General features: G+C 38.2%; 1 protein-coding gene across 7 annotated transcripts in view; it reads left to right on the plus strand.

Moving 5' to 3' along the window:
• Kansl1 (KAT8 regulatory NSL complex subunit 1) overlaps positions 1–13647 on the plus strand; it is a 120007-nt gene that overhangs the window by 84006 nt on the left and 22354 nt on the right. For 5 of the 7 annotated variants that reach the window (XM_038326255.1, XM_038326260.1, XM_038326257.1 and 2 more), the window contains 2 exons: positions 20–161; positions 7463–7561. In XM_038326255.1, the coding sequence (XP_038182183.1) occupies positions 20–161; positions 7463–7561 (241 nt within the window). The remainder of the gene's footprint in view (positions 1–19; positions 162–7462; positions 7562–13647) is intronic. The other 2 variants (XM_038326261.1, XM_038326259.1) reach the window with 1 other exon arrangement.

Here is a 13647-nt window from a genome sequence, read left to right on the forward strand (position 1 = left end):
TCAGTTTATTTTCTTGTAGGAAACGGAGATCTGAATGGAGATGGGCTGCAGACCGAGCAGCTATTGTCAGTCGCTGGAACTGGCTTCAGGCCCATGTTTCTGACTTGGAATATCGCATTCGTCAGCAAACAGATATTTATAAACAGATACGTGCTAATAAGGTAAGGGATACATTTCTGGTGTTTTCTGATGAGTTTAAAATCTTTCATTCCCTCTTTTCTTCCATCCCTTATTCTTTCAATAACTCTTTTACTATATCAAAATAAATAGTTTAACTGTTTGACCTAATAGTTTAATAGTCTAAGTCTGATGGTACTATAGTGTAGCTCAGAAAATAGGATGTAATGTTCACTTGACATGTGATTAGGAAAAATGAAATCTGGTCCAATATGATAAAAAAGATACCATATAATATAACTGCAGACTATCTGTCTGTTTAATTTTGAGAAAGGCATGAAGTCTGCTTTTTCATTTTGCTTATTTGATTAGACATATTCTCTATTATTGCTAGGCTTCTCTTTTTTGCAAAAAAATTTTCAATAAAAGCTTATCAAGAACTTAGATATAACATAAGAATTTTATTTTCTATTTGGTCGCAGAGGAGTGATTATCTTTACAGTGACATTGAGCAGTGTTTCTTCTTAAAAAGCCGTTATGGGAAAATGTTTTCTGTTTGTTTTGAATTTTACTTGAGAAATTATGCACAGGAAGCAAATCCCTCAACAAATACTGGGTGCTTATTATATTCCCACAGTGGTTTCTGGTAGGATATATTAGAGAACAAACATCCTGCTTTCATGGTGCTTACATTTTTCTTGCAAAGCATTTTTTATAATAGTTTGATGTTGAGGGCCAACTCAAGTCATCAGACTTGGTTACAAAGCCCATTAATCGAAGTTAGATCATAGGTCTCATGCAAACATTTTAAAGCTCAAGATGGAGGCTGAAGAGATGGCTCAGCGGTTAATAGTGTTTCCTGCTCTTCTGAATGCATTTCTAGTATTCATATTTGGCTTCACATCTGCCTGTCACTTTAGCTACAATAAGTAAGGTGCTTTTTGGCCTCTCTTGAGTATATATGCATATACTTATGCTTATTACTAAGTCTTTTACAAATAGTGTGGGGGCAGCATGGCTAGTACATAGCCTAGATAAAGCCTAATGCTTTTTAAAATGCGCTATGCTTGTAAAAAAAAAAAGTCTTTAAAAAAAAACTGCACAAGCGTACACACAGAAGCGTGAGTTCCTCAGATGCTGCCCATCTTTTTTTCTGAGACAAGAGTCGTTTGCGTCTGTCCTAGAGCTGGCAGACCAGAGCCCTGGGGTTCTGCCCATCTCTGCCACTGTCATGCCTCTAGGGTTAAGACTGCCCCACTGTACTTGACTTTCTATTTTGTTTTATTTACTGTTTTATGTGTAGGCCTTTGACAGTTGAACTCAGAGAAGTTCATCAAAAACATAGCTTAAAGTTCTCTTGTTCCCTGCTGCTAGTCTTTGGGTTTGTTTGTTTGTCTGTTTTATTTTTTGGTTTGTTGGTGTATCACTTGTTATTACCTGTCTTCACAATACTAATTCTTTGCTGTATTTGCATGTCCAAATTTTCCTCATTAAAAAGACACAAGGCAAGGGGGCTCACAAGATAACTCAGGGAGAAAAGAGAAAAGGCACTTGCCATCCATACCTGACAGCCTGTGTCTTGCTCAAGAATCACGTAAAGCTTGAAGGGACAGCCAAGTTTACATATGGCATGTAGAACATACATATCATGTATATAACATGCACACACAAACTATAATAAATTAGTTAAATAACTATATAAAGTATACAAAAATGTTTTACTTACTGTCCACACTGAAGAGCGTATCTTCACTTGATGTCATCTGCAAAGATACTACTTTAAAATAACTGCACAACCTCAGATTCTCAGCATGAATTTTGAAGGGGTAATCTTCAACTGAGCCTAGCAGATAAGTCTTAAAACCTTCTCCAATTATATATTAACATGAATTTGATTTTTATATAGCACTATAATAGGGACTTTCTTATTTTTGAGTGTGTCAGGCCCCCCATCATAAGTATTTTATTGTTCTCCGTGTTCATTTTGATTAATTAGTTTGGTGATTCTGAGGCTTAAATTCTCTACCTTTGCATATCCTGCACAATGACTAAGATTGTGCTCTATCTTCAGGGTCTCACTAAGTAACCCAGGTTGTCATTAACTCATTTTGTAGCCTAGACATGTACTTGAACAATAAGACCCAACTCACAGTTTAATTTTTATTTTTATTTATTTATTTATTTATTGGTTTTTCGAGACAGGGTTTCTCTGTGGCTTTGGAGCCTGTCCTGGAACTAGCTCTTGTAGACCAGGCTGGTCTCGAACTCACAGAGATCCGCCTGCCTCTGCCTCCCGAGTGCTGGGATTAAAGGCGTGCGCCACCACCGCCCGGCACAGTTTAATTTTTATTTAATTTATTCCATAATTTAAATAAAGAAATGAAAGGTCATTTAAATGAACACACAGAGCTGAGATTTGAGTGCCCATCTCCAGAGCTGTTGTTCAGTTTAGCAGTTTTTTTAATTGTTTACTTTTTTACACACAAAGGGGGAGGATATTTTTCTCCTGTGATAGTAGACTGTGACAAACTGTAGAACAAGTATGCTAAGTCCTGCTAGATTTTGCTGTCAGGATTTGCCAAACTTGCATGAATTATATCTCCCCCTTTATGAGATGAGTTTATGCTTGGTGATAGCTATTGAGTTGTAAATTTGTCTTTGGGAACAGTAGGGAACATAGAATTTTGTAAGTTATTGTCACGTTTTAGCATTAATTTTGATGCAGATTAGAAAACTCAGTTACATTTTCTGCCATCCTTTCCTTCACGAGGTGCCATTTAGCTCAGACTTGATTCTACTTAGCTGTGTAACCAAGGATGACCTTGAATGACTGATCCTCCTGCCTCTGCCTTCCAGATACTCAAGTTAAAGGTGTCTACAATCATTTGGCTTTTAGTTTTTGTTTTTATGGTGGTACTGTGTTGTGTGTAGGTTTTTAATCAGTCTCTTACTGTGTAGCACACTCTAGCCTAGACCTCAACTATGTAGCTCAGTTTATCCTCAGGTTTGGCTGAAGTTCTCTCTGCCTCTTTAGTTACTAGGGATTATGGAGGTATATATGCCACTACTCCTGATTTACTTTGCTGTATTAATATTTCTTTCCTCTTTTTCTTTCTTTGAGACTGGGTTTCTCTGTGTAACCCAGAGAAACCAAGTCGTTAATCTTGGAACTCTTCATCTGTAGACCAGTCTGGCCATGAACTCAAAGAAATCTGTCTCTTCTGTGATTAAAGGCATTTATTTTATGTACATTGGTGTGAAGGTATGTCAGATCTCTTGTAACTGGATTTTCAGACAATTGTGAGCTGCCATGTGGGTGCCAGGAATTGAACCCAGGTCCTCTGGAAGAGCAGTCAGTACTCTTAACTGCTGAGCCATCTCTCCAACCCCAATTTTACCTTTCTTAAAAGTGTTGTATTCCAGGGGCTGTAGAGACACTCAGCAGTTAATCACAGATTCCTCTCCCCAGAATTTTCCCAACACCCACACAGCAGCCTGCAGTCTCGGGGGATCAGATACCTTCCTCCAGAGGTATTGTGCCCATATGGTTCATAGACAGATTCGGGCAAAATACCCACATACATAAAATAAAAATAAAGTTTTTAAAAAAATAATAATAAAATTTTAAAGCGATTTATTCAGCAAAGGGGAACTGTTGTGTTGCTAGGGGGTTCCAGGGTTCAAAGACTGATTTCTATTCTAACAAAAGTAAGCTGGTAACTTCTAAATCTTAAATACTTACTCTCCCAAAGGTTTCTTTTGGAAATAAATATTTTTGTTGTTCTCTCACAAAAATATAATTTCTAGTAATTCCTCCTACTTTTTTATACACTGTAGTATCATTAGATTTTGTTTGGAAATAGTCTGGCCTCGATCTGAGGACCTTGAACAACTTATTCTCTTGTTTCTACCTCTTGAGTGTGGTACCACTTGTTTGCGTTAAACTCAGGGAGGGGATTGAGGGCCTCATGCATGCTTATGTTATTTGAATTTTTCTAGGTCAGCTAGTTAGTTACCACTAACTAGTTTACCATTTGTAAGATGCTTCCTTACCTTAGAAAAGGGAAAACAATGTTGTTTAAGTTATAAAAATTCTTGACAAGTTTCATAGAGAAGTGCTAATGTAGCTTTCAGGTAAAATATTCTTTAGAGAAGCTAGGTTAGGAGTTGTCACAACACCACCTCAGAACAAAGGAAATTTCTTACTTTAAATACTTTAAAGGGGAGTTTTCTTTAATTTGAGATAAGCTGATTTTGTACTATCCACGTTAGGGACTTCTGCCTTGTAAACAACATAGTGGGTAGTTTGGTGTACCTGGGATGGGAAAGAGGCTGCAGGAGGGTCCTGGCTAGTTCCCCCTACAGTAGCAGCATCTGTAATCTGACATTCATGCTCTTTCTTATGTAGAAGTTCATTCAGGTATCTTTAAGTTCCAGAGGTGATATCTCTGGTTAGAGGCTTATATCAAACAGATAATTTTAAACTATCTTCACAATATTTTCTTTTTAACACATTCTGTATGCTCTTTTGTTCTTTTCATCATTTCTTTAGAACATATGTGTTGAAATTTCACATATTATAATTAAAACTGAGGAAAAGCATAGAGACCAAGCTGGGTTTGATGTTAACAGCAACTTCTTTTCCATAAGCAATCTTGAGCGTCCATTACCATTTTTTATTTTTCCTGCTTGATCATCTGTGAAATTATACATCAGTTATTATAATGTAAGAAAAATTTTGAAGATAGATTAAAATGAAACCAAACCTAGTGGTGCATGCCTTTATCCCAGGCAAAGAGAAACAGGTTGATCTCTGAGTTTGAAGCCAATTTGGTCTAAAAAGTGATTTCCAGTTCAGGCAGGGCTACATAGAGAAACTGTCTCAGTGGGAAATAAGGGGAAAAAAAAGGTGGGGGGGGGGGGATGGATACAGAAAGAGCTAAATCAGGCATGGTGGCTTAGGCCTGTAATTTTAGCACTTAGACTGAGGCACATGGGCATGCAACACACACACTGGATTTAATAAAAAAGATGGAATGGAGATGAGTGGAATCAGCTGAAGACTTACACTTCAATAATCTATTTGACTATATACCTTTGTGGTCTCTCCCAATTCTTAATCTTTTAGTCCTTATTTAAAAACAGAACTTAACCTAGATGGGTATGATGGTACATACCTTCAATTCCAACCTCTTACAGGCTTAGATAGGAGGATTGTGAGTTCAGAGCCAGCATGAACTGCTTCAAGATCTTGTCTTGATTCCCCCATTAATCACCACTCCAGATACTTATCTCAGCCTCATGAGTTTCTTTTTGTTTTCTGAGATGGGTGTCATATATTCTAAACTGGCCTTGAACTGGTATTCCATCCAAGTTCTGAGATGATAAGCATTACCATTGTACACAGTTTAGATGGAATATTTTTCAGAAATAATGCACAAGAACACTGCCTTTTGCAAAAAGTTTTTTTAACTTTTAAGTGATAAGGTTTAAGGGGTCTGTTTTATGTTTAACAAAATAGTAAGAAAATATTTTTAAGATTTATGTTTTTTGAGACAGTCCTTTTATTGGCCAGAATAACCTTGAATTTGTGGCCTTCCTCTTGCCTCATCTTTCTCAATGCTGTGTTGTTGTATATGAGCCATTATACTCAGATGGAAGTTTCTCTTAAATTTCATTTTATGTGGGGCTGGAGAGATGGCTCAGTGGTTAAGAGCATTCATTCCCTGCTCTTCCAAAGGTCCTGAGTTCAATTCCCAGCAACCACGTGGTGACTCACAACCATCTGTAATAAGATCTGCTGCCTTCTTCTGGCCTGCAGGCATACACACAGACAGAATATTGTATACATAATAAATAAATATTTTAAAAATTCATTTTATGTGTATGAGTATTTTGCCTGTGCACCATTAGTGTGCCTAGTTCCCACAGAGTCCAGAAGAAGGCACTGCATCACCAGGAACTGTAGTTACAGACAGTTGTAAGCTATCATATGTGTACTGGAAATTGAACATGGGTCCTTTGGAAGAGCAGCCAGTGTCAAGAGGGAGAAGTAATGGGGATGGGGGGAGACAGACATAAGATCCCCTGGAGAAGCTGTTGCGCTAGACTGGCCCAAATTTACAAGCTCCAGGTTCAGTGAGGGACTCTGCTTCTTTAAAATGTAGGAGGATTGAGAAAGACAACGTGACATTAACTTCATTAGATGCATTCATGCACACTTACTACACATACACACGTGCCAGATAAAGCAAAGCTACTAATGTTTGGCTTCAAGGTTAAGTCTTATTATGTAGTTCAGTTTGGCCTCAAACTCAAGATCATCTTGACTCCGGCCTCCCAAGTACTGGAATCATAGGCATGTTCCACTAGCTAACTGAAAAACTTAATTTTGTTTGTGATCATAACTTCTTCATATGATGATTATAAAGTCTGGATTTGAAATAGTTAAGCACAGACTCAATTTCAGGCATTATTTAGCTTCCAAGGAGTCAGTACATTTGGGACGTGTTTTAAGAAGTTTTGGTTCAGTTGCACAGACTATTCCATTTGTCCTTTTTTTTTTGTTTTTTTTTTTTTGTTTGTTTGTTTGTTTTTTGTGCTCAGATAAAGTTCTTTAAGTTCATGAATTCATTATTCACAAAAGTAGCCCGGTGTAGAAATTATACAAATTTATGATCAAATTAACTGAAAACCTTCCGTTGCTCATGTTGTCCTAATAAAATCTAGTTGATAATTTGTCAGGTACAATAAAATACTCTGATAAGATTCTAGATCTGGTAGGTCAGAATAAAAGGAGCGACATGTAAGATAAGCCCTGTAGGTGAATGAGGGTAAAGGAAAAGGAGGGTGTGAGGGTCTGAATCTTTCTTTTAAATTTACATTTATTTGTAGGTGTGCCCACACACACATGCACACATATGCCACAGTGAGAACTTATAGGCCAAAGGACAGCTTACAGAATCAGCTTTCTTCTCCATGTATATTATCAGGCATAGCAGCAAGCTCCCCTACTTACTGAATCATCTCTCTGGCCTAGATGTGAATCCCAACATCTTGCTGAATTTGCCACTGTTCCTCAACTTTTTGTTGAAGCCTTTTTGACAAGGTTAGAATCCAAGGCCTTGCACAGATGGGTTATAGTGCTCTACCACTGAGCTGTACCTGAAACCCTGAAAGAAATCTCAGGAGAGTAAAGCTACTGCTTTTCCAGGCTGTTTTTGGGCCATAGGTTAAGAGAAAGGACCTCTGGTTAAAAAATTCCCTGCCTCTACCAATTTCAGATTAACTCCCAAGCTTGCAGTTTATACCGCTCACACTGTTTTTTCTACTCTTTGTCCTACAGGGGTTGATAGTCCTTGGGGAGGCACCTTTCCCAGACCATACAACAGACTTATTTTCACTTAGTTCTGAGGTGAAGACAGATCATGGGACTGATAAATTGGTAAGTATAAAAGATAGAAAAAAGGGAAAGAAATAAGGTAGCTCCTAATAGGTCAAGCAATTGTAACCAGCTCAAACACAAGGTTACAGAGTAGCGGTTGATACCATATAGGTAACATGTGCAAACATTTTTGATAGGGTAACTCTTCTGGAACAGTATAGTGCCAAGAAGCTGCTGAGAGGGAGTTAGTTTTTTCCAGTGGAAGGCCACACATTCAGAAGAATACAGACAGCACAGTTGAACTTGAGGGAGGGGCTGGGAGTTCGAGATAGAGTCTCTCTTACATAGTCCTGACTGTCCTGGAACTCATTATATAGATCAGGTTTACCTTGAATGCACAGACCCTCCTGCCTCATCTTCCCAGAGTACTGAGCTTAAAGGCTTGTCAAGCAAGACACCTGGCTCTTTTTTTAAGGATACTAATTTGGATGTGTAAGAAAGGGAAGAGTGGATCTGGGAAGAGATGGACAGGTGTGTGTGTGTGTGTGTGTGTGTGTGTGTGTGTAAATATGATCAAACACATTGTACAAAATTCTCAAAGAACAAAAAGCGCAAAGGGGAAAATAATCTTAATAATCATCTACATTATTAGATCCTAGTTCATTTCTTTATTCTTTCTCCTTAAAAAGGTACTGAGTTTTATGAATATTAACATTACTTGGTAGAAGTTTCAGTGTCTTTGAAACTACAGACTTTGTTAATGTTTTCTTTTGGCTATGCTTCCCAAGAGATGAAAAAGACTTTCTGGGTGGTGGTGGTAGTGGTTGTTGTTGCTTAAGTTAAACTAAGGAGTTTGCTTTCGTCTGCAACCCAAAATACTTTATCATCATTTATTTTCTATTATTATTAGTGTGAACTCAGGATTTGGTGAAATAAAGGTTTTTTTTTCCCCAAGGAAGAGCTTAGAGATGTTTGAATCTTTGGTTGGTCTTTACCTGGTTCTGCTACTTTGGTTTTGCTTGCTTGTCTCGACCTGATTTTTGGGCAGTGGTGGCACATGCCTTCATCCCAGCACTTGAGAGGCAGGGGCAGGCAGATCTCTGTGAGTTCCAGGCCACGTCTACAGATCTAATTCCAGGACAGCCAGGGTTACACAGAGAAACCCTGTCTCTTAACAAACTAACAATAAAAGAATGGAGAACCAAGTCTCACTAAGTTTTGCAGGCTGGCTTTGAACTCTGTTGGTTACCTTTCCTGTTGCTGTGATCAGCTAACCTGATGAAAGAATGCTCATACTTCCAGGGTATAGTGTGTCATGTCAAAGAACTCGGGGAGCCTGTGACATAAGTAGTCACATATTCCATCAGCTGTCTCGAAGTCAAAAACCATAAATTCTGGTACTTAGTTAGCTCTCTCTTTTATGAAGTCTAGAACCCTATCCCAGGGAATGGAAGCACTCACTAGTTGTTAGCCTAATTAAAACAATTCATATATAGGCCTGTCCAGCCCCCAAGAAACCTATATATCTTTTTTAAAAAGAAAAAATGCACACCCAAGAGGGGTGGAGAGATAGCTTAGGTTAGGAACACAGGCTGTTCTTCCAGAGGATTGAAGTTAGATTCCCAGCCTCTATATGGAGGCTCACAACCATCTATGACTCCAGTTCAAAGGGATCCAGTGCTTTCTGCCCTCTGCAGGCCATGCATGCACATGCAGGCAAGACATTTATACATATAAAATAAAAATGAATAAATCTTTTTTGGTTTTTCGAGACAGGGTTTCTCTGTAGCTTTGAAGCCTATCCTGGAACTAGCTCTTGTAGACCAGGCTGGTCTCGAACTCACAGAGATCCGCCTGCCTCTGCCTCCCGAGTGCTGGGATTAAAGGCGTGCGCCACCACCGCCCGGCTATGAATAAATCTTAAAAGTAAAAAAAGAAAGGGCAAAACCAAGATGAACAATAGAATTCGAATATCAACAGTTGTCATCTGGAAAGATAGTAAAGTTAGTAGGTCGTTATTAATACAAAAGAGAAAAGATAAAATTGCCAACATAAAGACTTAACACTACAGATTTTACAAATAATAAAATTTTATAAACAGCTTAGTGCTTCTTTGGCTACATATATGAAATATTCAGCTTCTTTAAGAGATACAGATTTCGAGATTGACTGCCCCTTTATTTTACCTCTCCCCATCAATAAACATCACAGTCTCAAATAGAGAAGATGGTAATTTTGCATATAACTCATGTGCCCATGCATACTTTTGTCTCTTAAATAACATTTAAACAGCTTCTAATACATAATATAACATACATTGTATGTAAATACAGTGTCCTTTTGAGCGAATAATAATCCCAAAAGCTTGCGAATGTTCAGTACAGATAGGTTTCTTCTATTTTCTATTCATTGTGTGTTGACTCCATAGTGGTGACATTTGTGGTTACAGTGAACCAAATATAAATAAGTGACTAGCCAAATTTTTGTTTAAGAAATTGAATTTGTATTTGCAAATTTTTTTCAAAATAACTTAACTCCAGTGTACCCAAATCTCATGGGAAAAAAAGTAGAAGGGAAAATTTCTAACCATAGTAACAGATCAAACGAATGAATATAACAGAACGTGTCTCATGAACAACGAAAAGGTTTCTATTGGTGCATCATTAGAGTTAGAAGCCAGCTGGATAGTCTGTTTCAAAAAACCAAAATGGCCTTGAACAAGTAAGAATGCTTGCCACCGAGCCCGATGACCTGAATTCAATACTTGGGACTCATGGTGGAAAGAAAGAAAACTCCTACAGGGTGTCTTCTGGCCTCCACACGTGTCCTTTGGTGTGCACTCACTCACATACAAATAAATGTAATTTAAAATAAAATTGTCAGCGAGCTGTGACTAGAAGCAAACTTCCTCAGAAAAGTATACTCACTGTAAAACATACTGCGTTTGCGTTTTTGCCTGTATAGAAGGAATGTTGCAAAGGCGTTGTACTTTGTCATAGCTAGTGCACAAGTCATTCAAACTGGAAAAGATAAAGCAAAACTTTTGAAAACCTTATGTAGAAGTTTTCAAAAGCATAAGTCCTTTTATATAAAAGTCTCAAGATAAAAAGATCAACAATTCATTTGCATTTCAACTTATTGGCAGCAAGTAACTAAATAATTTCCATCAAGAACCCTAAAGTAAAGCGGTGGTGGCACAAACCTTTAATCCCAGCACTTTGGAGGCAGATTCAGACAGAGCTCTTGAGTTTGAGGCCAGCCTGGTCTGCAGAGCAAGTAAGTTCCAGCACAGCCATGGCTACACAGAGAAACCCTTTCTCGAAAAACCTGAACAAACCAATAAATAAATAGAAAGAAGAAACGTAAAGTAAAGCTGGGTATATGATAGTACATACGTGTAATAACATCATATGCTGGATAGGATCAGAAAAATCAAGAGTTCAAGGTCAACCTGACTGTATAGTCAGTTTGAGGCCAGCCTAGGATACATAAGACTGTCCAAAAGGAGGAATGGGGGTGGGGGAGAAAAAACGGAATAGAAAGAATGGCACATGTGTGCAGTGAGTTACTTTTAATCAAATGTTAAGATCTCTCAGGGGTGTGGCTCAGCCAAGTTATATAACAGCCCTTATTTGAAGAAATCTAATGAAATTTTACAGGGCAATTGTTTTGTTCTGAGGCAGGTATGGCAGCATAGGTCAAGTTAAACATCAGAGTCTCAGTCCCACTGCTTCAGCCTCTGAAGTGCTATGATTACAAACAACTGTCGTTACATACAATAATGTCTTTTTTTTTTGTCATTCAGTTATTTATTTAGTATGTTTTTCATGCCTGAGTACTGGAGAGGGAGCTGCAAGGTTGATATCTGGCGTTTTCTTAATTGCTTTCCACTATATTTGAGATCTCACTGTAACCCAGAGTTTTCCAATTCAGCTAGTCTAGCTCAATAGCTTACTCCAGGGGATCCCTTGTCTCTGTTACCCTGGCTCTGAGATTATAGGGGGGCTGCCACTCTGGCTCATGATTTATGAAAACACTGGGGATCCAAATTAAGGCCCTCATGCTTTCTTGGCAAGTTTTTCTACTCACTGAACCTACTATCTCCTCAGCTCTTTTTTTTTTTTCAGTACTTAGAATAGATTTATCACCATTAATCTTATTTTACATGTTTTTTTTTTTAAAGATTCGTTTGCTTGAATTATCTAGTTATGGTATTGGAATCACCTTTAGATTGGCTCTTATGGCATTTTTACTTGGTTACTTATTTTAGTTTTTTGTTTTGAGGTGGTATGTGACTAAGCTGCCCTGGCTGGCCTTAGAGAGAACATTGTCTAGAAACCAAGATCTGGGCACTGGTTATAGTCATTGCTGTCTGTGTCATTGATTATAAGATTTTTCAATAGAAGCCGGGCGGCGGTGGCGCACGCCTTTAATCCCAGCACTCGGGAGGCAGAGGCAGGCGGATCTCTGTGAGTTCGAGACCAGCCTGGTCTACAAGAGCTAGCCCCAGGACAGGCTCTGTCTTGTTTTTGTTTTTTGTTTTTTTTTTTGGTTTTTTCGAGACAGGGTTTCTTCTGTAGCTTTTGGAGACTGTCCCGGAACTAGCTCTTGTAGCCCAGGTTGGCCTCGAACTCACAGAGATCCGCCTGCCTCTGCCTCCCGCGTGCTGGGATTAAAGGCGTGCGCCACCACCGCCCGGCGAGAAACCCTGTCTTGAAAAACAAAAAAAAAAAGGGCTGGAGAGATGGCTCAGCGGTAAGAGCATTGCCTGCTCTTCCAAAGGTCCTGAGTTCAATTCCCAGCAACCACATGGTGGCTCACAACCATCTGAAATGAGATCTGATGCCCTCTTCTGGCCTGCAGGCAGACACACAAGACAGAATATTGTATACATAATAAATAAATAAGTAAATAAATAAATAAATATTTAAAAAAAAACAAAAAAAAGAGGATTTTTCAATAGATAAAGCCAAGAAACTTAACTGCCGGTGTTCATATATATGTAACACGTCTATTTTTGTTTCATTATCTGTTCACTGTATGTTTTTAAAATCACGAGTTTAAGACTAGGGGCTAGAGAGAGATAACTCAGTAGTTAACACATTTTGCTCTTGCAGAGGACTTGTTTAGTTCTCAGCACCTACATCATGGTTTATAACCTTTGTAACTCCTGTTATAGGGGATCTGATGCCTTTTTTATGAAGGTATCAGATACATGTGTGATTCATATACATACACATGCAGGCAAAATAATCTTTTTTTTTTTTTTTTTTTTTTTTTTTTTTTTTTTTTTTTTTTTTTTTGGTTTTTCGAGACAGGGTTTCTCTGTAGCTTTGGAGCCTGTCCTGGAACTAGCTCTTGTAGACCAGGCTGGTCTCGAACTCACAGAGATCCGCCTGCCTCTGCCTCCCGAGTGCTGGGATTAAAGGCGTGCGCCACCGCTGCCCGGCGGGGCAAAATAATCTTAAAAAGAAAAAATAAGATTGAGACCAACCTGGCTACAAAGTTAAATCTTGTTTACCCATGAATTACTAACAATTTGTCATAATAGTTTTCATGTTATTGATAGTTTTCATTTTGATACTTGGTACTGCTTTTTAAGGCTGACCTACAGCTGGCAGCAATCCTTAACTCGGCCTCCAAAGTGCTGCAGCTAGATATGTGTGCCATTACATTTGGCAATAATTATGTATTCAATAGAATACCTATATAAATGGGTTTTATGATTACCAGCTCATATACTGTGAGAAATAAATTTACTACTCCTAGAGTACAAGTTTGTGTAAAAAATGTTAATGCTATCTGTCATACAGTCCAAACTGTTTTCTGAAGGTAAGTAGAAATTAATTTTCTTTCCTTACGGGTTTTTGTTGTTGTTGTTGTTGTTGGTTTTGTTGTTGGGTTTGTTTGTCTCAAGGTTTCTCTACGTAGCACTTGGCTGTCCTGGCTCTGTCTGAGTGCTGGAATTAAAGGCATGTCCTACCACACCTGACCTTCCTTATATCTTTTATGGTGGTTAATGTTTTTGTAATAGGAGTGTGTTTGTTTATAAATAGTGTATTCCACTTCTCATAGTAGTCACCCGCAAAATGGTTGAGGGTTTTTGGTTTTTATTTTTGTTGGGAGAAGGAGGTTTAAGAAACAGT

Source organism: Arvicola amphibius, chromosome 4 (genome assembly GCF_903992535.2).
Source record: "Arvicola amphibius chromosome 4, mArvAmp1.2, whole genome shotgun sequence".
Taxonomy (NCBI): Eukaryota; Metazoa; Chordata; class Mammalia; order Rodentia; family Cricetidae; genus Arvicola; species Arvicola amphibius.